The 25,611-nt window shown below is 41.0% G+C and overlaps 2 protein-coding genes and 1 non-coding gene across 5 annotated transcripts in view; all 3 read left to right on the forward strand.

Moving 5' to 3' along the window:
- On the forward strand, window positions 1–9,009 carry haus6 (HAUS augmin-like complex, subunit 6). Its single transcript, XM_084712647.1, has 16 exons — window positions 1–469; window positions 665–760; window positions 853–931; window positions 1,770–1,902; window positions 2,104–2,248; window positions 3,305–3,367; window positions 3,449–3,506; window positions 3,689–3,862; window positions 4,199–4,395; window positions 4,510–4,639; window positions 5,477–5,579; window positions 5,675–5,738; window positions 6,425–6,566; window positions 6,699–6,797; window positions 7,272–7,407; window positions 7,829–9,009. Exons 1-16 carry the CDS (start codon window positions 330–332, stop codon window positions 8,482–8,484), a joined length of 2,415 nt encoding a protein of 804 aa, XP_084568773.1. The 5' UTR covers window positions 1–329; the 3' UTR covers window positions 8,485–9,009.
- Window positions 5,838–5,968, forward strand: LOC146305561 (small Cajal body-specific RNA 8). Its single transcript, XR_014769193.1, has one exon.
- Window positions 9,010–10,522: 1,513 nt separating the features above from the next.
- The window catches only part of dennd4c (DENN/MADD domain containing 4C), a 42,274-nt gene continuing 27,185 nt past the window's right edge, over window positions 10,523–25,611 (forward strand). For 2 of the 3 annotated variants that reach the window (XM_084711578.1, XM_084711580.1), the window contains exon 1: window positions 10,524–10,851. The gene's annotated coding sequence lies outside the window, so the exon portion shown is untranslated. Of the gene's footprint in view, window positions 10,852–25,611 lie in introns of all 3 variants that reach the window. The other variant, XM_084711579.1, reaches the window with a different exon arrangement.

A 25,611-nucleotide genomic window follows, 5' to 3' on the forward strand; every position in this document is an offset into this window, starting at 1 on the left:
GTGAAAAATTGGCGGTTGCATTGTTGGTGTTGCGTTTTCTTCTTGCTGACTAAAATTAGGGAAACTTAATTTGACAAATATGAACTCAAACGTAACGTAAGTGGACCTAACTTATAACACCCGTGACTGTTTCTTGGCAGTGCGTGTTTCTTTGACAACTTTCTGTTTACTGTATGTTGACAAACTCAACGCAACTTTGAAAGCTAGCTAAGTTAGCTACCAGTAAACTTTGCCGCTAGCAGCTAAAGCTAGCTGACTAGCTGTTTTAATAATAAGCCAAGCTGGCTTCTTGACCAGTCGCCACCGGATACTCTCACACTAGAGGAATAATGGCGAACCCGGCGGCACTGTTGCACAAAAAGAATGGAAAATATCTGTGGTTTTCTCTTCTCGGGCTGGGATTTCAACCAGACACCGCAGTGTCGTCTATCGCAGGCAAAACCAACATCAAACACATCAACCTGGGACCGTGAGTCTGCTCTTACTGTGGAAAACTTTAACATAGCTACTGCATGATAATAGCATATGTGACTTGTCCAGGCTCTTGTCCTGTTAAGTGTTGATTACGACTTCTCACCTGAGGTTACATTGAAGTTGACATTAACAGTAATCCTGACGTTAAGCGTGATTTTAACCCTGTTACATGTTATTTCCTGGCCCATAGGAATATGTTTGACAAACCAAACAAGGATGCCTTCTACATAGTAACTCATTTCCTGTTGGAAAAACTCAACCCGACACGATTCAGTGAGGCATACAGGTAAAGTTAAACATGACCAACTATTGCCATGTACACGTAAAAAGCCAAGCATTCAGTGTCCAAAAATGGAACCTATATTTGTTCTGGATTAGGTACTGCTGGCCTGTTCTGAACCATAAAGCAGATGCCGAGTTCCGCAAAGTTACCTGCGCTTGGCTGCGGGAAATAATGGTAAGAGTTTGAGTGTTTTATCATCCTCTTCATCTGTCCAGTGTATTTCATATATTATGTACCCTACCTACGTCCTCATAAATCTACATTTCATTCCTTTGTTGCTTCATGCCCTCGGGTTTTTCTTTTCATTTATGCCATCTCCTCAGTCTCTTCATCTCCTGGTGTGGTCCCTTTGTTGAATATTTTCCCACTCAGTCACCACACAGTTCTGCCTCCCTCTCAACTTTTCACTGGGCAAATATAGTTTAGGCATATTTAGACAAATATGCCTAAACTATAAGCAAAACGTGTTGTAATCCATAAATACAGTTTCTGCTCTAAAGTAAGGATTAGAATTAATAAGATTATATTGATCTCGTTCTTAATTGAATCCCTTATTGATTCCTGATCATTTTTCTGTGTGGAAGAAGTAGCCTACACAGGTTTTTAGCATCAGTGTTTTGTTATCTCTGAGTCTGAACACAGTGTAAAAACAGAGTAGTAAAAAGGCTTGCATGTTGCATGCATGCCAAGCTTTTCTGCATGGTGCTAATCATATTATAACAGGATATTTACAAGGGTAACAACCATTAAAGATGACACACCATTTCTTCCTCTAAGCCACGACTCTTTATTATACGTTTCTAGTAGTGTACGCACAGTTTGATGTTATTGTCATGTAATGGACAACTTTAAGAAAAACATGCTGGCATCAATAAAAGAATTAATAAACTCTGAGGCACATGATTTTGATGGCATGAACAATTTGGACCTGGTTATCAGCTGTAACCACTTCTCAGTTCTCATCCTTATCTTTTAATGATTTAATGATAACCTTTTTTTTTAATTGTGGCAGGATGAAACTGCAAATGCAGGATCCAAAGTGGTCGCATCCCTGTTCCTCTCACCAGGAGGCCACAAGTTTGTCAGCTTGATGCTAAATTTGGCCAGTCACGTTATGTTGCAGGAAATGAAGACCTTCTCCACAGGTAGGCTAATTAGGAAATCATGATTTTTTCAATACCAGTTGCTTGTGATCACAGTCTGACTTCAGTCTGAACATATAGAATGACACGACAATGGCCAGGCATTGCTTCATTTCATGCCGTTACATTTATGTTTGCCATGGAGTTGGCAAAACATGTTGACACAAAACACTGTTAAATAATGGTGAATATTGTGATCCTCAGATGGCAGCTGGGTTCCTGAGGCTGTGGCCACGCCCGCTTCCTCCCTGGACATGGCAGTGAAGAGACTCAACCTGGTCAGTGCCAGGTTTTTGAAAACTGCAGTGGATCAGGATAGTTTTCTCCGCGAGTACCAGAAACGAGCCCAGTAAGTCCTTTGTTAGTCCGTCTTGGCAGCCGGACAGAGCCAGATGTTGTTTTATATTTATATTTCTTTATATTTCCTGTTAAATATGTCGTCATTGAATTATTTGTGTCATTATATTGTCTGTCTTTTAAAGCTAGTATAAGGAATTTTTAGCTGGTTATGAAAGTCAGAATTTAATACTTATGTGTCTATATGACCTAAATAAGCAAATGGGATGATTAGTGAAAAGACTGAATATTTCTGTATAGTTATTCTTAATGCCTGCCACCAGGTCAGATTCTCTGCAAAATCAGATGAAACAAGTCTGTTTGTACATTATACCAGACAAAGTTACAGTGTGTCTAAGTTAGCCAGTTGAAAAGAAGCAGGAGGATATTTTTCTTTGGTTAATTTTATTTATAATTTTTATATATTTTGTGGTTATGATGGTTATGGTAGTATAATTTTCTGTCACTGAAATGAGCTAATTCTTTTCAGAGAAAGTTCTGTTGCTCCTCATGTTGCATGTTTCATTTGCTGTTTGATTCAAGCCCCGTGTGTTTTGTGAGAACTAATAGACATTTTTCACAGCAACAATACTGATATAAAATAGTAGGGTAAACTCTTTGACCTGAATGGAATGGAGCCTTCATCAGTATCATTGGTAACACCTGTGTTTGCTGTACTATTTCATGTCAGAATCGCTGCAGTGAAAAAGGTCTATTGGTAAACCCACGGTTAATGAGACCAGCTGGTAGGTGTTTGCGAATCAGTGTCTGTTTTTCAGACATGTTGACTTGTCATAGCAGGAGAGCCACAGGTGAAACTAATAGTGTTAACGATGGCTCAGTTCCATGAATATATTTTAGTGAGCCAGCGTGCACAATACCAGGCCTCTGAAGGTGGCTGACTTACACGGAAGGCAATTGTTTTTGATCTTATCAATTCCATTTGTGCTTTTCCTGCCATTATTTTGTGGTATTTTGTTTTTACACGTGGTACTCTACTGCTTTCATCGGTCATTTCTTTTTTCATTTTTTAAGCTGTTGCCTTTTTTTTTTTTTTTTTTTTTTAAAGGGTCTTGGTGAAATCTATTAAGGACCTCAGAGCAGAAGGTGCCAAGTACGATGAGCTACTCAAGTATGTATCACTCTTATTTCCTCAAACTTTGGACTTTGGTGTTCTTCGTCAGATTTAACAAACAGGACTTTCTACTTTCAGGCGTCACAGCAGTGATACTCCCCTGGAGGGAGCTTCTCAAGCTGAGAAGACACAAAGGGTATGAAATGTTATGCTTGTTAAACATCCCAAAAAATAAGGTGCGATTTGAACAGTGCTGATAGCATGCTCCCTGCCTTTCTAAATAAAATATATAATAAATACTTGTTAGAAGTATAGTAGGAGCTTCTCAAGTTGTAGAATTTGATACAAGTTGTTCACATGACTACTTGGTTGTCTTAGGTGCGTTCCTTGTGCTCAACCGTTGATGGAATGCTGTCGACTATCAAAGAAGAGCAGCGTGCAGTGGAAAGTGTTTTGAAGGGTGATGTAGATCAATACATCCTGGACGGGACTGATCGAGTCCTCAGAATTCCCCGGAGTCTTCTTGAGAGAGTTGAACAGCTCCCTCACCAGGTGAGGGTAAAGATCAGTCATTTCGTTCTGGTTAACTTGTACGCAACGCATAAGGTTCTTGTTTATTTGTTTCTTGAGTTTACAGTATCAGTTTTACTTGGCATTTCACTGTTAGCTCACACTTAGTTTGTTTGGATGCACAATATTTTGTTACATACGATAAAATCTTCGTTTGTAATGAAAGCACATCACAATTTGCCCTACATTTTTGGCGAAAGTGGTCATAATCCAGCTTCTGTGTGTATACTGTATATAAAGAGATGAGGTCAAATGGTACTGCAGACATGGACCCACTATTTTCAGTCCAGCCGTTCATTATGACCGTTTGTTTTCCAGTTGAGTTCAGGGAATGTGTATGAGTCTGGTCAGCTGAACCTGCTGTGTGTGTTCGAGCTGACAAACCATGCACTGCAACTCCTGAAGGAGGAGCGTGGCCGGGTCGCTCATGCCCCCAAGCCGCAGCTCAACCCCAAACACCTGCAGGACAAATGTCAGCAGATGGCCCGCGCGCTGCAGAATCTCCACCTCATCAGGTATGCAACAGCCCACACTGACTTGACAGAAGCGTGCACTTTTTCCTAACTGTCTGTTTTAACAGTGCAACTGTGCAGGTTAAAGTACCACGTATTACCTTATTTTTCCACCAGGCAGAAGATTTCCAAAGAGGAAATTCCTGGGATCAGGAGTACCATCAGTGAGTTGGAAGCTGAGTGGGACAGAAAGTGGATGGACACCCTGAAAGACAGACCCCTAGTCTCTTTTCTGAATGAAGATCCTGTGAGTTGTCTGTGGAATTTTTAAACTTGTTCAAAATATAAACAAAGGTGGAGGCACTACTGTTTTTATAAGATCTGTTCTTGTATCAGCTAAAAACATGACCCATCGTTTGTCTTGTATGCAGTCCATTTAGCCCAGTGTTTTTCGCGGGTCCCAGCTTTAGTCCTTAGATAGTGAGTCAGTTTTTCCATGGAGTATATTTCCTCCACAATGTTCAGTCACTGCACTGAAGTTGGAGGGTCACATTTCAGCCAACTCCTTGTGATGGCTGTTTTACATGCAAGTGCCAAGACAGGAATCTTGAAACATAAATCATCCTTGTGAACTTGAGTAACCTTGTCGCAAAATGGATGTATTTTTATACATGACCAGAAAATATGAGTGATTGGCATTCAGCGGTCCACAGTGCCTCCAGCATTGCTGCTGTGTAATATTTTGTTTTTTAGTGTCACTTTTAGTTGTAGTTTTAGAACATAGGGGGTATTTGGCAGGGGCAAAATTTAAGAAGTTGAGGAGGGATTACAACACAAACACTTTATGACAATCTCAAAAAAGTGTGCACCAATGTCTCATGCTTGTGTTGACAAATTGACAGACATTTCCTGTGTGACTTTTATTTTATTATAAGCACATTATCGTTAAGTTTTTGGGGTGTTGTCTGTAAAGTCTAGTTTGCAAAAATGTTTTCACACTTTTGAACTTTAATAACCTTGTATTGATTCATATTGCAATTATGAACCCAGTTATGTTCTACAGCTTGAAAGGCATTTCACTATAATTGCATGTCTCAGTGTAATATTTGTTTTTTGTTTACTGTTTTTTTTTTTTTTTTTTAAGGCTCTGGACTTCCTCTCACCAATGGCTGCTTTGTCTTTTGAACCGGCTGCTGAGGCTACTTACAGAAGTAGTGTCTTTTCCCAGTACCCTGCAACGCTTCTTGGTGAGCCAAATCTGATTACATATTAGACGATGTATTCATCTGAATTTGTCCCATCGCAGTTTTAGTTTCTAATCGTACTTCTTATAATTTTTCAGAGGAGAAGCCTGCTGAGAGTAAATCACAGGAAGGCGTCCTGCCGACTTATTCTGACCTGAAGAGGTAAACCATCTTTGAACAGCTCTCAGGGGGAATGTAAACTTAATGTCAACATGTCTCATTTTCCTTGTGTTATTTGAAGTGTGGTGTTTTGGTTTCTGATGGGAGGCAGATACCGGGGCAGTCCTGAGCTGTGCGCTGTCCATCACTAGTCCTCCCTACAGCATCCGTGCTCTCTGATGACCGCGGCGAATTGAGAGAAATCGCCACGGACAGATACGGAGCAGACACACTATTTCTTTATGACTTTGATTATACAAATTTATATAGAACTTCATGGACTGGTGAAATTCAGACCTGCTCATGTACCATAAACAATTTATACATCAAAAGAAATAATGGAGCTTCTCTCAGGTGTGGTGCAGCTGGGGATTTGAATTACTGGTATACTTGTATACCTTGTAAGCTACTAAAATAAGTGACCCACCCTGCACTCATCCATTCAACAATTGAACTGAACACAGGTCCAAGGCAATGTGCCGACTTGGCTCAGGGATTAGCACAGAGCCAAGGTCGCATAGCCAGCTGTTAATGGCTACATTACGATGCTCTGTTTTCTTTTCACTGTACCTGAGTTGGACTGCATTGAGGAAAATATGAGTGGAGAAAATATTCCGTACTGTGTGCGGATGCAGTGAAAGGATGTTTTTTGAAATACAAATCAGATTTTTCTTTTGTTTTGGAAACAGCTTGTGTCCTGCAGCAACTGAGAGGGCCGAAACCCCTGCTGTCACCACTGAAGCACCATCAAAAGCGAATACCTCTCTTGATTGGCTTTTTGACACGCCTCCGACCCCTCCTCTGAAGGCTCCATCACCGCCGCCACCTAAGGCTAGTTATTATATTTCAGCTAACTTCTGTTTAAGTTAACTCCAGTTCATTGGCTTTACTTCATTGGTTGTATGTGTGTGTGCACCAGTTCCTCTGATTAAACCACATTTAACAAATCTGTGCTTGGTTTAGGCCAGTGTGAGGAAAACGGCCTGCGTCCACCCGAAGGTGACTCCCATGAGGACCAAAACTCAGATATTAGACATGGAATATGATAACCTTGCTGAACAGGTATAGTATACTGAGTCAAATAGGAATGCACAACAATATTATAAAATTAAATGTCTATATCATGTCTGACATTATTACAAGCCGATAGGATGATGCTTAAGCACACAAGTGTGTGCAGTATAGAGTATTTTTGATGGTTCTGAAATGGACAGCATGGTTGCCTGTCTTAAGAGTCACCATCTTGAGCTTTACAACAAATTGGGGTAAGCATAGATGTTAATTCCATTACAGGAGAGGCTTGATGTTTTCTGCAGTCAGGTGGAAAATATGTGCATATATCAGCAGTCAGCCAAATTGAGTCAGGAAATATTGGATATCTGTAAAAATCAAACATTGTGCATCTCTACTTTAAAGGTGTCAACAGGTGCCATTCAGCATTTCTAAATGTTTGTCTGCTTATGTAATCATGAGACACAGGTTAAGATTTTAGGGACTGAGTCCTCATTAAAATAAGTGTGTATGTGTGTGTGTTAGTTTGCAGATGCTGTAGCTACAGACAGTCCCACAGGAGGCAAGGTCAAAGGTCTGGACCTGGAGGGCCTTCTCAGCACTCTTCATGGAGATCCCTTCTCTACTAGAAAGCAGCTGCCACGCACACCTGAGAGCTTGAGTAAGTCGTGAGCTGTTGTTTGTCCTCGGCCTTAAATTTAGGTTAATCCTGTTCAAATGGAAAAACCCATGACGGGTTGAGGTTATCTGGAAGAGCATTACAGTTGTAGAATGAAGAATGTGCCCTTATAAAGATGATTAGGAAAGCTGGCATGTTGTGACAGTATTGCATGTTTTCACCTTTTTTGTTTCATGTGGTTATACTAGATAATGCTCCCATTAACATTTTTTAAATATACCACCATTTGATGTTTCACGTTCAAACCCTTCAAATATTCTCAAGAAGACCCAAGACTTTGACATGCGCTTCTGTCCATCATCTAGTATTTATCATGGTTGGATGTGTAGTTTTTGTAAACTTTGTTTAATTTGGTACATTTTTTAAAATGTATTGCCTTTTTTTTTTTTTTTTTTTTCTTAAGTTATGGATGTGAAGAGCTCCTGGCGTAAGGCACTCGAGGAAGACAAAGCTGAGAAAATGGGGCGGTCCGTCTCGATTAACGACTCTGTGATGGGGCGACTCACTCCCCTGGAAGAGCCTCGCAATCTGTTTCTGAGCCCCGATGCTCCCTCCCCGAGCATCTCCTGCGGTGTCACCCGGACTGTCACGAGCCACACCAGCCCTCCCATCAGCCAGCTGAAATCCACTCTGCTGTGGGACACCATCAACACAGAGATCCTCGACAGCCCGAGCGGCACGGGCAGCAGCGCCGTCCAGTTCAGCCTCGAGCACGAAACTCTGCCCGAGCTGCCCAGCTGTGACAGTCTGCTGAGCCTCGAAGACGAGGCAGTGGATCTGAAGAGCGAGGACGACAACGACGACGAGCTTCTCATCCCATCCCTGAAGACGGAGGCGACGCTACCGCCACAAACCGCGCATCATCGTCTCATGTCGGATCACATTGTTTCTGGTTTGGACAGAGATTGGCTGACAGAGCCCGCAAAGGCGGTGGAAGCCTCAGACAAGGTCTTCTCACTGGACCTAGACACACTAGAGACACCTTCACCCCCAAAGAAGCAGGAGTACAGCCTCCCAAAACTGATCACATTCTCCCCGATCGATGACATGAAATGTTAACTGCATTCATATGAAAACCACTTCTCAGTCTTGACTGGCTTAAACAGTTTTCTCTGTTAATGTAATAAATATTTGTACATAGCTGTGAAATAACCTACTTCTGTCATATTAGTTTTCTGTGCATGAGTTTGTTTTTAATTTAAAATAAGACATGAGCTGCCTAATAAAATAGTGAAATATGGTTAATTTCCTTTATACATGTGTACATAATTAGGATTATTAACTTGAAAGTGTCTTAATATTAAAACTCCTGAAACTTTTCCTGAAATATGGTTGTTGGTCAAATCATCAAATATTGGTAGCAGAAAAGTATCTGGGTCCACTGTATTCATGAAAACAAAGTATGCCTTACATTGCACTATTATGCTGGTTTCTAACCACACAATGTCTTTACAGGATTTAAAATTTATTTGTAGATATGTAACCACAAATATGAGAGAACAAAGGTCACTCAGGTTGGTGAAAGTAGAATTTATTGAATGTTTGCTTAAACATTTGTAAATGTAAATAAAAATTCAATGCAGACACTCTGATTCTTGATTCTGAGAGTTTCAGCTACAGTCTGAAACAAGTCTGGATGTCCAGTAATCAGTTACTCAATGAAAAGACTCTCGTAGTGTTTATTGACCATGTAGTAATTCTAATGTTTATGGCAAGCCACTGTTTTTATAAAAAATGCAGAGAATGGGCTTGGGGCCACCAACGTTTTCTGAGAGAGCTGCAAAAAATATGCAAATAATGTTCTTTCACCTGTTGCTTTGCTTTTGTGTATCAATGTAATTTCTCTCAGTTGACAATGGGGGGCGTCAGAAACTGAGTAAAATTAGCAAAAGAAAAATAAGTGAGTCAAGGCCGCTGAAAAAAACTCAGAAGGCAGGAAGTCAAGCCCTTTGCTTTCACAGTAAAACATTTTCCATTTGGGGGAAAATGGATTTGAGAGGCTGCAAATTAGGACTTCATTTCATTTGTTTTCCATTCAGTATATCCCTGGTGTTGCATCTGACATACCCTACCAAAATAAACTGAGAGACACTATATACTGGAAAAAATTTACATCTGATCAGATTTTTAGCTGCTGCTCTTTGCTTGCTGCACACTGCACATCGTCTCCTGTTGTCACGTCAAGTGGTTTGCCTGTAATGAGTGACTTAGACTAGTATTGCTGAAACTTTACGATGATGTATGACTTTATCAATTAACAGAGGGGAAATTCACAGAATAACAGCCAAAGAAAAGTCTTAAACAGGTTGAGCTACAAAAAAAAGACTAAAAGAGTTATTAATTAATTGATATTTTATATTTTTAATAATTGCTATTTTCATTGTCAGCTCAATATCGATAAATGAATAACTTTGTAATTTAGTGTATTTATACAATAAGTTAATTTTCAAACAAATTTACTATTGTCTATTTTTATTGTGAAATTAGTTACTAATTAATGACATGGTATTTCTGGGACATGTGGTCCTCCATATGCTACCTCGACTATTACTACTTAGGTCTTCTACTTCTACTATTACTACTAAGGTCTTGACCAATACTGGATTATTGGGGCCTATGCAATACTGATATAAGTAAGTAAAAAAAAAAAAATCCAATATCGACATATTGGCTTATTATCTTTATATAGAATATGTGTTCATGAGCTCACAATTTTTGCAATTGTCTCTCAAAAAACTTGTCACAAAGATAAGCTTAATAATAAAGTTACATGAAATTCTGCCTATAAAGCGAATTCAAATTATTAATACAATATTACTGTATGTTCAATTAAATATTAAAAACTGTTTTGATATCAGATAATGTATGCAATACTGATATAAGATATTATTATTATTATTATTATTATTATTATTATTATTATTATCAGTAGTAGTAGTATTAAGTTTTAAAATAAAATAAAAATAAGTAACTTTAATTTTAACATGTTTGTTTACCATTCATGGGTTTTACTTTGAAACGGACCACCGGAAGACGCTCATTTTCCGTTAGCTTGCTTGTTAGCTCTGCCCGCAGCGGCCAGCCTGTGTCAGTTATAGCAGCGGGGACTGTAGCCTCTCCTCTTCTCTGGGCGGTTCCAGTCTGAAAAGAGACGTTTAGAGGAAAGCTCACCACCAACAAAACTATCAGCGCAGACACAAACATGGCGCCTACCTCCGCAGACAACTTCAAATGAAAGTGTGGCGAAGAAGTGACCAGCAAAGTTTTAAAGGAGTCTTCCGAAGTGGCGTTTTTTTTTGTCCTGCGCGCCGTCCGGATTTAGTCTGTTTCGACTTGCATTAACACAAATACGGAATATATCCAACGGGTTAAAACAGCAAGTTGCCTACATGTCAACATTGTCCCTCGCTGCAGTGTAAACAGCTGGTAAGTGCTGTTATTTTTGAACATGACTATAGTGAAGACGAAGTAGAGTTTGTCGTGGGAATTAGAAACAGTAGTTTAGGTATTTGAAGCAGACTTAAGCTGTGTGTAAGTAAGGTGACCCGCTAAAAACACATTTTCCTGGTGTTGCGCTGCTTCTACACTTTCCATCGTGTGTTGTCCAACCGCGGAAAGACAGAGAGACAGCCACGTATCACTGCACAGCCCGATCACAGGGGGGACGTTTCTTTTGTTATATTCACGGTGATGTGAGGGCCTATTTCCTGCACGAAAGTTGACCTAGTTATGGGTCGGATGCAACAGTTGGGAATATAACACCCCTCACCCCCCCTCCTCCACCACCTCCACCTCCACCTCCTTCTCTGTCCTCCCCGGTCGGCCCTCCTTGACGCCAGATAATCAGACTCTGCTCTCCTGGAGCCTGGCTAACCTTGCAGGTGTCTGCCTTCTTACACACACACACACACACACACTGAATTTTCTGCTTGCAATCATAGAGGTACTCAGAAACTTGAATGACCGCCTCACGGTTGTATACCTCCGCTACGGGAAGTAGCACTTTACATCCATGTCTGTCCAGACCCATATACGTGGTGAAGACTTTGGAGTGTATTTTTTAGACAACATGGAAATTATCACTATATTCACATGTATGATTCCAGTGAGAAACATGCATTCTTCATTTAGAGACTGTTTTTTTTTTTTTTTTTACAGAGGAGTACAGAGGACTGCTAGAGAGCGTTTTTGAAGAATATGAGATGTCACACTGAAGTTGTTTTCATCATTTTATCCTGTTAGATATGTGCGTGAAAGTGTGTCAGAATTAGTGCATGAAACATGTCTTTGTTTGGTCTCACTGACTTTGACCTTTGACCTTTTACAGTTAGTTCATGCTTGAATGCAAGTGGACATTTGTGGCAGATTTGAAGAAATTCCGTCCAGGCATTTCTGAGACATGGCGTTCATGAGGATGTGATGTGCAACCCGAAAAAAACGAATGCCTCCGATCACAGACTTTAGCAGGGGAGGTTTGCAATTTAAAGAACCGATTCTTCATTTCTGTGGAGAAAACTGAATTAAATTGCTATTTTAAAGTTTCTATTATTATTTATGATATAAACTTATAATAACAATATAAAGAGAACCTTCACCATCTGCAAAACAGCCTAGTCCTGCATCATAACAGTTAAATTAAATGCAGTTAAATCAATTGAAGAGCTAATGGAACACCAAGAGTCAGTGAGAAGAAACCACTGAATTTGTCACAAATGCAGCCCTTTAAGTAGGTATGATTGTTAGAAAATAATTTTAAAAAATACAGAGAGAGAGAGAGAGACTTGTACAAAAAGTTCTGAAAACACATCTCTGATGCAATGCTCATCCAGATTGCTCATGTGTGTCACTCTTTGAGTAATCAGTTGTTCTTTTCAGATAGTGTTATGCATTTAATATACTATGAAACATCTGTAAACTATGTCACTTCGTCAGGGGTTGTCAGTTTACTCAATGATAGAAAAGGAGTCGGTTAAGGAAGAAGGTTGGGAATCATCTAAGACATTCAGAGAGAGAGAAGGAACTGTCAACCGACTTCATTTTGAACATGTGGTTTGCTTTTATTCTCCAGGGAGTTTCTCTCAGAATACGCCATGTTTGCATTTGTGTGACCCTAGAGCCAGGACGTAGAGTTGTGTAAGATGCCTCTGTTGGTTTTTTGTCTGCCATTGAATGCAACGCCAAGGTGCTCACATATCTATGCCTCAGCACTTGATGGTTTGCCAGCCAGGCAGCAGCGAGTCTAACCCCTCAGGGCAGCAGAGTACTCCCCTGCTCCGGCTTCCCATCACCGTTTTGGTGATTCATGGCATGCATGTGATGTTCCTGTTATGACAGCTGTGGCACAAGTCCCAGCACCGCTGAGGATGGCACTTCCTCTTGTGTGTGTACCGAAGGCATTTTCATTTAGGTGTTTTACCACCTGAGATGGCAGCCAGAATGTCAGGTTTTCATAGAAGAATCGAGCCTTGCTGATTGTGGACGTTGCTCTTGCGGAATTGCCTCGGCACTGAGTCACTGACACGTGAAAACACAGCAGAAAAATCTCTTTTCTTGACCTTGGCTTGGCCTGACAGCGGCTGGAAAAGGGGAGTGGAGTGAATGTTGCCTCCTCCTAACTGCCGCAGGCAGCAGGTATAAAGTAGGTCATGGCTGCACTGTGGCTTTGTGTACATTGAACTTGCACTTTGTCACCGCTGCTGCTTGTCCAAAGGCTCTGTCAGGTGACCAAGGAAAGGAAGTTGTTAGGCCAAGAGAGCAGCAACGGCCTGTGGATGGACTTGTTGGTTGCCTAGGCATGAGTCAAATTGGATTTTGATGAGTGTGAGAAAAACTAGTAATTCATTGTGTCAGGGAGTGAGAGGAGTGTTTCCCAAGAGCAACTTTGTCTCTGACTGACATTTCAACGCCTTTCAAGGGTTGAAGTTCAACTGAATCAGCCTGTTGACTTTAAATTCACTCACTGCTTTTTGACTAACACTTCAAGCCCTTTCAGGTCTCAGGTCTTCATCTTTTGAACAACAAAAACTTTCTCAGCCCTTGCAACTCTCACACTTTCCACTGTTTGTGCACAGTTCGCACAATGCAGCACGGCTTTCAGTCCTTGCACTTCAGCCAGCACTTAAACTGACAGCGTCTTTCAGTTTATGCACTTGAGCTGGCACTAGTTTCTTTGAGGACTTCCACTTTAACTAATATTTGGTCAGTTTTTCACCTACACTTCAGCTCACACCTGACCCTGTAGCTGACAGTGCTAAATCAGTGCTAAATCATCGACCCGCCGCCCAACAGAAGATAATATTTTCTTTGATGTAGCGACCTGCACCTCTTAGGCCCTTATAGAGTATACATTATGTTGAGCAGTGCAAGCTTTCCAGGTGATTTCATTATTGTGTGTTAAAGATTTACTGTAACGATTAGAGGGGCTGCTTTCAGTTTTGTTTCCATGTGTGCAGGAATGTCACTGCAGCTAACATCATGGGACGTTTAAGCGGCAAAAATAAAAACTGTTGTTAGAAACTAGACAGGACAGAGGAAATGTAAAGCTAACATGAATTAAAAGTTGTTAAAAATGAAAAGTTTGATGCCACTGTTTGATTAAACCGTGACACAAAGTACTTCCATAGGCAACTCTTACTGTTTTGCTTTTCGAGGATTTGAGGTGGAGCTGTCATTGCGGCTGCACTTGTTGCCATCTTCAACATGTTGTTGTCAACAACGTGTATTTGTCCACCTCGGTTTCCAGTGGTATAAAGTCCCGCTGTACCGGGAGTCCTTCTTCCTTTGGCATTTAACAGCAGACTAGGAACACTTGAAGGCATTGCTGGCTCCATCAGGTCCAGAAGAATAGCATCCCTGGTACCTACGGTACTGTAGAAAAACAAGCACCGTCAAGTTTTCAGAATTCTGCATCAACTTGGCTCTGAAGCATCAGTTCTTGTGACATCCCTAACCTTAACTGACACTTAAACTGACATCATCTTTGAGTTGGCACACTTGAACTGGCACCTATTTTCCACTTCAGCTGACACTTCCTGGCCAATTCATCACCCACACTTGAACATTTCAACTCCTTTCAAAGCTTGAAGTTCCATCAGTGCTTCCATTTTAATTGTTATTTTACTTATCAGTGGTTGTAACTGACTGACACTTCAGTGACAACCTCAACACCTTCAGCTCTTTCAAATGTTTTAATGGGGAATTTTTGTACACATACATTTTTTTGAGAAAATGTTGCCTTTTCTAGTTCGTAAGTATTAACTGCATATTTTTTGTTACTTGTGTGAAGGCAGTCTTTAAAGGAGGTCTGGGGGTGATTGTCAGCAACACAGTTGCATCTCCAGAGCTAGTAGGGAGTCATTGTCTGGCTCAAGGACACTACAGCAACTCTGATCCTCTTTCTTACCATTGCTAATACTATTTCTTTTTACATGGTGTTCCTACTTAATTCGCCAGAAATAAATGCAGATCTTGAACTTGCTGAGCCAATGCTTAGATAAAACACTTGATGGCATTTTCTTAAGTTGCCTGTTAAACAACTTAAGACATATTAACTCTAGATAGTTGTTTCTAGCCAGAGAGCAACAACAAAGATCGTGTAATCCAGCCAAAACCCCTCTCAGGTAACCTATTTCCTTCCTCTGACCCTTGTACTTTGGCGTGATGTGCCGGTGGTGTTTCAGTCGTCTTCTCGCAGTCAGTCTGGGTCTGAGCTGGTGCAGGCCCAGCTAGTTAGTAAGGGCAATGAGTTTGCCCTCTCTCCCTTCTCCGCGGAGTGGAAAGAATGCTCTCTGTCCGCCGGGCTGTCACGCTCCAGGAGGGAGGCAGTCTTGTGACGTTTCTGCTGAGCCCTAGCCTCACTGCTCCGGGTTGCCTCTCATCATCCAACCTACTCAGGTTGTTTTTGATTGTCGAAAGTCATATTTTTCTGCAAGCTTTACATAACTGGATTTCAAACCACTGTCCTCGTCTAACCCCCTTTCATGTGCGCAGTCACTGGCTGTGCAGGCAACAGTTGTTTTTGACACAGTTCAGCAAACATTTGTGTGTGTGTGTGTGTGTGTGAAAGTGTGCCACTTTCTCTTGAAGACACACCTGCCTCTTAGATCACGTGTCCAGGCTTTTGTAGAGTGGCGAGCCAGGGAGGAAAAGGGGAAATTTTCAGCTCTGGTTATTACGATTCTTGCCACCTGTCCCCTCATTGCTCCCAATTGCTTTGATGTTATCTTGACAAAACATTAAACAAGGATCCAGAGCTGTTGGACTGCTGTTGACCTGACAAAGATTTACAGACATAAACACTAGAGGGGAACAGCCAGCCTTCTGTGGTAGGCTTCAGTGGATGTCTTGTTATGGTGCTGAAATGCTTTGTCACTTATTTATTAATTAAAAATACGTTTTGATAATTGTGTAAATAAAGAATAAGTTAGTACAAGGACAAATCATTGTTGTTGCAGCTTCTGAAGTGTGAAAAAAACTTGTTTTTATGTTTGAAAATATGTTTACAAATTCGAGAGATGTTATGACACCATTATTTGTCATGTTTTTCAGATTAAGTGATGCAAATACAATTATTTCCATTGAAAATTGATATAGCCTTTTAATGTTTGTTGCAGCCATAGTGTGTAATTCATATGAATTATTAATCTTTTTTATGTGAATATGTTTTGATTAGCAAAGTTCCATCTTGCAAGTAACAGAGTGGTTTTTCAGTAACATGACAGACATGTCATGCTCAATTGAAATATTTAGAAAAATTCAAGTACAACTGCCTGCCCAAAGGAACAAAATGAAATAACCTGTAGAACAAACAACTAACATTATCTGTCTGTGTCTGTTATCAGTGTGATTTGGCAGTCAGATATCTATTCTGAGAAGTGTGTTGATGGCTGTTGTCAGCCCGTAAGTAAAATTAGATTTTATGTTTTGCCTCTGTATAAAAAAAAACAGCTGCCAGTGTTAAACAAACACAAGTGAGGAACAGAGTTCACCCTCGGTCTGTTGCTTTGTTCAGGCCGTGCAGAGCAAGAGAGATGTTGTTAGCATATGGATATGATAATCTCAGACTATCACATGGGCTTATCTGGAACCAAAAACCAGATAGACTGTGAATGCTCCACCTCTCACAAACTGAACAGCAAATATTATACAGTTAAATACATTTCCTGCCTTTATCAAGTGCGCTTGAGCATATTTTTGTCCCTGTTATCATTTATTTTGTGCATTGTAACGTGGTCACTCCAGCAAGTCAGACTGTTGGTCTCATCACAGCACACTGTTAAGGTTAATTATCAGGGTGAGGCATTTACAGACTATGCACACACACATACTGTAGCTCACACCATATGAATTCAATCAGACAGCAGCTCAACTGGCTTTAATTTGAGTTCATCTCCCCTCAAAACCCTCAGCAAAAAAGGCACAGAGCGTTGGTTTTTCTGTGGTTGCTGCCTTGTAAAATAAAGGTTTCGTCACCTCATTGGCACCTTATACTCAGTCTGGCCTTCGCCGCCAACAGCATGCTGTGATGACAGGTGGCAGGGAGGACCACTTTGCTCTTCAGATCCTCCAAAGCCCAGAGTTATAGAGTGGCACTTGAGGCAGATATTGGTGGCCACAGAAGCTGGCCACCGCTGGAGCTGAAAGGGTAATGTGTCGGAGGCTATTACAGCTGAAATAAAATGACCTTTTCCTTTACAGATTTTTTGCTTTGACTAATTTTACTGTTGCCAGGCATAGCTGAGCTCTGGGAATATTTTTAAGTGCACTTCAGTGGCCTTGTTGCATCAAAATGAATAAGTAGCACTTTGACAGAAGCCCACATATATAGACTTGTCACAATAGAGGGGTTGGTGTGTTGGAGGCTCTTACAGCTGAAATAAAATGACCTTTTGCTTTACAGATTTTTAGGGCACGACCGACACTTTTTGGGGCCAAGGCTGATTGTGGACTAACAAAATCTGATATTAAAATATTGGCTGATATTGCAGCGTTCCCTTAAATGTGAACAGCATGCACAGAATCGGATACATGATGCTGATCGGCCAGTCACTGGTCAAGGCCGGTCACACTGAAAACCGTCCGGTTCCGGTCTCGGGTTAGTCGATTACCCAATTTTTTTTTTTTTGGAACTGGGGTTGTAAATTATTAGCCATTAATCATTTTCGCTTAAATGAGTTTACTTAACAATTCTTGAAATACACATTTCCTCAAGAGAAAGATTCACATTCACTTAAGCTGATCAAAATAAATGAAAAAAAAGTTTTCTTATTGGCAAATACTGGACAACATACATGCCAATACTGATATAGACCTATGACTGGCAAGTATTGCTTATATATGTGGTTTGCCCCTGTTTGCTTAGACTGTCTGTGTCATTAGGCATAGCTGAGTTCTCAGGAATGATTTCAAGTGCACTTCAGTAGCCTTGTTGCATGAAGACAAATAAGTAGCACTTGCACAGAAGTCCACATACATAAACTTGTCACAATGGAGGGGTTGGTGTGAGGGATCAGCCCGTCCCTGCTATTTATAACCAGGGTTGGCCGGCTCCCTACTCCCCAGCAGAATTACTGCATCTGTACACACTTATAACATTGCTTTTTATTCTCATTTGTAGCATCCAATAATGTGCGTCATGCTCAGCTGCTGTTTCAGACAAGCTGCGAGTGGATCTGCTGAAATGACCGAGACAGACGCAGCACTGTCTGTTGTCCAGCATTACACACACAAACACACAAACTTGCGCATGCTTGCGCGCGTGCACGCAGACAGGCTCTTTCGCCCCTGGGGAACAAGCCTCCAGGCTCTTTTGTGTGAGAGGGATGAGATCATTGTGGGGCAGACCATGGGGGGATGGAGTAAGGGGTTCCACTCTGTATACTTAAATAGATAAATCTCTGTTTCTGTGTCTGTCTCTGTCTGTTTTTTCGGCATCTTTTGGCCACTCTCAGCTTTAAATTTGGTTCCTTGGATATGAAGGGGCTGGCCATGTGAATGCCATTAACACCACAAGTGCTAAAAGTGAGCAAACATTAGCTTTGGTGCACATGCATGCACGGATTAGGACCTCCCTGCTTTTATGGCAGCTAGAGAGCTTTCCTCTGCCCTCAGGGGCTGTTGGGCTGCAACCTTTTGGCACGTTTGCAACAAGTTAAGACCAGTGCCACTGTCAAGGAACAAGACTTTCCAGTGCAGGGAAATCAGGAGCTTCGAGGAATGATCCACTCAGGATTTTAGAAACTGGGAGTGATCACAGGTTTAGTTTTGATCTTTGGTTGGTAAACGTAACATAGAATACCCATAATCCCACAGATTGTCTTCAGCTGATAAGTGTTGCTCCTGTTACTTTCCTTGCTAAACTGCATTGTTAATATTCCTCTGTATTACGACACACTGACTTCAGGAAGAATAGGCCATTGTGCTTGAGGCAGTGATTCGTTACATCTTGCTGTATTGCATTACACCTTCTAAAATGTTGTTGTCTTATCATGAAAAATCTGGATAGGTCTCCCCTCCCCTGCATGTAAATGATCACAGAGCAGCTTGAATTATTAGATAATATCACATACAAGTGTTTGTTTCCCACGGCTGAGCTAGTGATAGAGGCTAAGAGGAGATGACATTGACTGCCAATCCATCTGGCCTCAAGGTCTGAAAACTAATTCTAATTAATTCACTTTTCATTTGCTAAAGAACTCTTTTTTAAGTGCCCAAAGTTAATGTCTGCTTGACTGGATGAAGGTCTGCTGCCATTTGCTGCACCAGCTGGAGTCCCTGTGTGGATGAAGGACTCTAGTTAGAAATCAAGCTGCAGAACGGCTTTTTAGGCAGTGAGATTATGATTTGAGTAGCTTTATTTATTTGTCTAAAGATGTAATATTTCATAAGGGATTTTTCAGAGCATCATCGAGTTCTCTGTAATGAATGGTAGCCAGTTGGAGCTAAACCTGTTCAGCCTTGTGGACTTGAATTCAGTTGCAGTAACAGATTGAACCGTTGGCTGTTTTTGCTTGGCTTTCACTCTCTTTTATTCTCAGGCTTATGGCATCATCACCTAATCTTGCCATATGCTGTTATTTTCAGAGTAAGCTAGAATGCTCACAAATTCTGTCGTTTGGCACGGCAGTCTTAGTAAATATGCTCTGGTATTGTGCTTTTTTTTTAAATGAAAGAAAGGGTTTTTGCAACTTGGAGTTTGCGCAAAAGGGTTTCAGTCAAGGTTTGAAGCAGAAGTGGGTTCTGGTGGGGCTCACCGCTAGATGCTACGAAATCCTACACACTGATCCTTAAAATTATCTTGATCATCATGTGCAAATATTGCTCACAATGGCCTAACAGAAGCAGAACAAATAAAGGAATAAATTAGGGCTGCAACTAACAATTATGTTCTCAATTTATGGCAATTGCACAGTACTAAGCCAGCACCTTGGTCGAGGGTACTGGTTGGAGAATTGATGTAGTATACATGCTTTTTTTTTTTTTCCAATCCAATGTCTTGTTTTGAAAAGCAGAAAATTCTCTCATCTGAGAAGTTGATACCATGAAATGTTTGGTATTTTTCTATTGCAGCTTAAGTTTCTTTGACGAATTCATTAATCGACTAATCATTGTAGCACGAGGATAAATACCATAATAAAAGCAGCATGTCATCAAATCTTAAATGGTTTATAAATGTATTATCTGACTGTATGCATATATTCATACTAGCAAAACCTAGCTTAAGCTGTTTGAATAAACAGTGCACAGTTTCTAATGTGTGTATTACACATCAAAACTGAAAGTGTGCTGAAGACTCTCTCCACATTAAGGCCTGCGCCTTAAGAATTCATAGCGACAAGGAAGCCAGACAGCAGAATATGCGTCCTCTAAAGCTTCATAGTATTTTGGTCATGGTTTGTAGTGACCCTACTCCCTAAGTGCAACCCAGACAAAGAACGTGACACTCGATCATCGGGGCTCAGGAGCAACAGAGGAACAGGTTTTCACATGAGAAGGGAGGGGCAGAGCACAACCTTTAGAGGCAGGGGCTCAGGTTACAACACAGGACTTAATACAGTGGAAATTTAATGGACCAGTTTGTCTGCCAGTTTGACTCGATCATTTTTACCATTTGACCCAAGAAGGCTTCAAAGTTTTCCACCGTTGCACGCTGTCACAAGTGCAGAATAAAAGGAGCAGAAAATCCTAAATGTTATATTCACTTCTGTTTACAATAGCTTTAAAGCTTTTAGTCTAATCCGCTGTCAACAGCATCGCCGTTTATGGCCGCTGCCATGTTTTATTTGCTTGCCAGACATAAAAGTGGACAATAAAATGAGCCTTCTCTGCCACTTTACGTCCAAAATGGAGACGGTGGCTGACGGCAGACTACAGAGAACATGTCAGCTATATTAAATGTACCCTTGAAAGACTTTGAGATCAATTTCCTCTGCTTGAGTAACATTAGTCGCAGCTCAGGGTCGCGCAGCCTGGCATTGTTGGGGCTCCGTTGCCATGGCAGCACCAATGTTTGCCTATCATGGGCTGTCACAAAGAGATATTTGTATGGTTGTGGTGGGGTGTGTGCTGGAGGCAGAGGGGGCTGTCACAAATGGTTCCAGCTTTAAGAGTGTGTACACAGTGTATGTGCACATGTAATATCAGTGGTTTGTTTTAGTGCATCTTGTTGTTTTCACTGACGGTTTCATTGGCTGCCTCTGCTGTAGTTCCCTCTCTATTGTATACAAGAGATACAGCATGACAGACTTATCCAACTTGTAACTGTAACCTCCCCACAACAAATAGCTGCGTTGCGTTGCTAACAACCACCCTGTTTTTGATCTGGAACAGGAAATGGCTAATATGACAGCATTGCATTTCTTCCTGGTGTTCATGGGAAGTCCCTGAACTATCAAAGCATCATATTCCTGCTAAGAGAAGTAAAATTATTGTTCACTTCACTAAATCCTACATGCGATGCAGTGTCCTGTGGGAAAATGCACATTTAAGTAATGCCTGTTTCTACAGAAAAAAAGGATGCTAATTTTGATCTGTGTTTTTGTTTTTATTCAAAAGCAGGTACCTGTGGTTGTGTATAATGGAAGATAACATCTGCTACAGCATGTGTGACTTTTGTTAGTACACAAGTGGTCTAATTTCAAGCTCAGTGCAGAATTTCAAATAATTGAGCTGTTTTTTTAAGACATCAGAGTGATCAAAGCGCATAAAAACAAGTCCAGTCCCATCTGAAACTATAATATCTAACATTTCTGATATGTCAGAGAGTGAGGAAGGACTTTTGCAAATTTGACTAAACTTAACGTGAATAAAACTTGAATATTACCAAGTCCATTAGCATGATTTCTACCCGAGTCATGTCAGATCAATTTTCATCAGCTATGGTGGTTGTTTAAATGAAGAACTCCCATGATCTCACACTACTTCACAGCATCATCAAACTACATATTTTGTAATTGTTCTACTGTGAGAGACCCACGTCAGCAGAATATACATATTGTGTGTTTCTTATTAGGGAAAGGTCAGTCCAGTTTTGCACAGTTGCTGTTTAATGTTCTCTGTGAAGCACATGTTGATTCACCGGCATAGTGCGCATTCAAAGTGCAGCATTCAAAGCCCAATCAGGACCGTACAGGTCTGCTGGTTGCCCAGTTTAGTGTTTGTTTTTCTTTTTTTCTTTTTTTTCTGTTAGCACTGCTTTGTTCCCCGCTGTGACACTTTGTGGTGATCTGTGTGCCCGTGCTGTTGGGAAGCTGTGTGACTCACAGCCTTGATGTTTTCATACCAACATCGCCATTTCAGATCAGATGAACTGTAGAGGCTAATGTTCGTGACAAAGGTTAAAATGTGCATGTTGCTCAGCAGAGTTAAACTAAGAAACACTAAAAATGGCTCTTTCTTTTTTCTTCGTGAGTGTGAAACACCTGCTGACATGTGACTTGCTAATTCAGGAACATCAGGCTTAAAATTAGCCTTATTAACCTGATGAGTCATTTATTATTCAGTACTTGATGACACCAAGGCCTGATCCAATGTTTCCTATACAGTATGTTATAGCTGCACAGAGTACTTACATTAAAGGCAGCAGTAACACAAAAACTAAGAAATCTATGGCAATAAGACACCTTAACACCTTTTTAACATCCAGAGCAATAAATTCAAAATGTATTCATTCTTGCCTTTCTTAAATCTCTCTTCTGGCTCATCCTGTCTAATAATACCACTTTGTGCCTCAAAAGTAGATAGTGAGTCACTGTGGAGTCCAGTTTACCCTCAGTGCAACAACACTGACGTGGTTTTCTTGCTGAGTTTGGCTTCTGGCAGCCTGGGTTGGCCCCGCTGCAGCCTCCCACTAAGGCCTCCAGAGCAAGACTGATGCCTGACCTCCCGCCCACTCCTCTCTCCGCTTTACGCTTTTCCTGTCCCCGTCTTAATGCACCCCAGCATCAGAGTTCTCTTCGGAGCCACCTTGGTCACCTTGGTACTATATTCTCTGGTGTGGCCTCCATCAGTCCTGAAGGCTGTGTTAAGTCCCAGTCCAGCTGTGTTCACTGTGAGGCTGCTGAGCCTGGTTTTGGTGCCCAGCATTCTCCGCTGGGTTCCCCCTCAGCCAGGGCCTTGAAACCTCTTCCTGATGGTTCAAAGCTCCGGTGCTAGCAGTTTAAACTCTCCCTTGGTGCTTTGGACTGCTAGCTACATGACTAAGTGAGCTAACTAGCTAACAGCAGCTACACATGTTGCCCCCTATTTGCCTTTCCTCTCAGCTCGACAGAGCATCATAGCATCTTTCAGCTCATTGCTTTTTGTTTTCTTTTGTTTCAGTAAAAAAGCTTTAAAAACCTACTCTATGCTACCTGCCCAGGACCAACCAATAGACAAAGCTAGTAACTAGCTGGTAAATATATGTGGGGAATAGCATGTAGCTGCTTAAGAGCCATATATTTCCCTCTGGAGTTGGTGGAGACCAAAAACTGAGCCAACAGGAGGGTGACGGTTGGTGTTATTTTACTTTGTCAGATGGGAAAAAACATGGATGATGATGCAGCAGCATGTCAGCTGGATTTGTAAACAAGCAACTGTTTGTTAACTGCTTGTTTCGCTGCCCCCAAGTGGCCAAAAATGCTGCTGGTTCAACACGTGTGAGAAAAAAATTGCGATTTCATACTGATTGCGATATAATACTTGAAAATAGTATAATAAACACTAATATAAGGGTTTGTTTCATGTATAAACAAACATTTATACACCCAAATATAGACACACCAGAAGACCATCCAGTCACTGATTAAACCACCAGGCAACATTTACTGTCCAGCCTTTGGTGAGAACACATTTAACAGTGTGGTTTGTTATAAAGTAATATAGTCTAAAGAGAGTATTTTGCTGTTGAACAGAGTTTTGATCAGTGAGTTGTAACCATGGATACAGTGCAGTAAATCTCTTCAGAGCAATAAATCCTCACACAGCTCCATGTCTCTGGTCTGCTGTTGTGCATCATAATAAAAATAAAAGCCGGATCCAGTCAAAACCAGTTTGGTTTTTTAACAGAGTGGGAAAGATATTATTCATTGTGTTGCAAAAGGTCACATCTGGAACCTTTTGGGGTTTTATAATTTTTACTGTCAAAGAACAAAAAAGGATGCAAGTTTCTGTGACATTTCTCAGTAAGAGTAAATGCCCTACATTGAAAGGAAACCATCCTGCATCAGCCTGCATCAACAGCTGAAAGATTTGCGGGAGTGTTCTGCCAATTAATTTCATCGTCACTGATGCACTTTTATTGCCATTTTTGTTTGTGAAATGTTCAAGTCATTCAGTCTCTGCTCCGATATGATTTAAAACTGTGTTGTTGTTGCTGCCTTGAGGCTTGTGTTGACACAGTGACACTCTCCACTCTTTCATTTGAGTGTTTTCCCGACATTGTTTTAAAGAGTGATGAAAAACTGGGCCATTTTCTGGGCAATTATCCAGCTGCGATTCTTCAAAGCTACCTGGACTTGGTAAGGCTGGCAGTGTACTTGAAACAAATCGATTTTGGCATGTTCACACGGGAAAAATGCCAAGTTTTGAACTAAAAAACAGTGCTGCGTTTATGATCCAGATAAGAGTTTACTGGTGAAAAGAATGAAACATTTATATGACTATTTTCCACACGTGTCATGCCATTGTTGTCCAAGACTGCATGCTGTGTGGAAATTGAAAAAGGCAGGCTCAAAGTCTGGAAAAGATTGTTTTTTTTGTGTGGAAAGTGTGTCAGCTGTTTGCTGTCTTGCTGTGGCTGAAAAAATTTTCCTCCCAGGCAGGTCAGTCTGCCTCCTGCCACTCCTTCCACAGCACAAGCCAACGGATGTCCTGCAATGTAGACGTTAGCATGCACTCCTGTCTCCTGCGCACAGAAAGAACGACTACACTGCAAGAAACAGCTCCACATGCTTTTTCTTTTGTTGGTTTTTCTTCAACATGCCTTTAAATGTGCCTGAACTGTGTCTTCACAAAGATGTGACACAGTGTTTTCAAAATACTGATTGGTGAAAATTAAAGCCAGAATAGAAATGAAAAACCTCCAGAGGACAGTATTAATCTGCGTCATAAAGTCCAGGGCTGTCTGTGCTCACTGTGACCGTATATAGAGAGTTCTTTTTTTTTTTTTTCCCCTCCTGCCACTGCTGACTCACCACTGGAAAAATTGAACTTCCTGTGTAGGTCCTAACAGCTCTTTGAAGGCAACAAGGACATTTTTGCTTTAAGTTTCTCTTTCTTTGCAGTTGCTCTGTTGTTTTAAGCCAGGTTTGACTGCTTACTTCTCACCCCAGTAGGGGCTGCAAATCATTAACAACTGCTAGGCTAAAAACAAGGCTCACCTTCTAGTCTGTTGCAGGCCACATTTTGGCCTTTGTGGTGGCTCAAAAACTGACGTAGGAACAGGAAACGTTTTGTTTCATCTCATACCGGAACATCTGCAGATTAATTTCATACCTGCTATCTTGTGATTCACTTAAGTTAAGGCACGATATGAGATGAATAAATCCCGCTTTTATTTGTTTTGTCGCCATCTCCGCTGTGTGTCAGCATGGTTGCCATGGTGGTTGCCAAGGTCCACCAGTAAACAAATGAGAGATGCAGACCTTACTACAAAAATTGACTGTAACTTGCTTAATTCTGACATTTGGTTATAAATGTTAAAATTTGAAT

Source organism: Lutjanus erythropterus, chromosome 23 (genome assembly GCF_056507025.1).
Source record: "Lutjanus erythropterus isolate fLutEry1 chromosome 23, fLutEry1.hap2, whole genome shotgun sequence".
In the NCBI taxonomy this organism is placed as follows: Eukaryota; Metazoa; Chordata; class Actinopteri; order Lutjaniformes; family Lutjanidae; genus Lutjanus; species Lutjanus erythropterus.

Coding starts and splice junctions, on each gene's coding strand:
- haus6 (XM_084712647.1), top strand. CDS start 330: ATGGCGAACCCGGCGGCACTGTTGCACAAAAAGAATGGAAAATATCTG. Junction 4,396..4,509: donor CAGAATCTCCACCTCATCAG/GTATGCAACAGC, acceptor TTTTTCCACCAG/GCAGAAGATTTCCAAAGAGG. Junction 6,798..7,271: donor ATGATAACCTTGCTGAACAG/GTATAGTATACT, acceptor TGTGTGTGTTAG/TTTGCAGATGCTGTAGCTAC.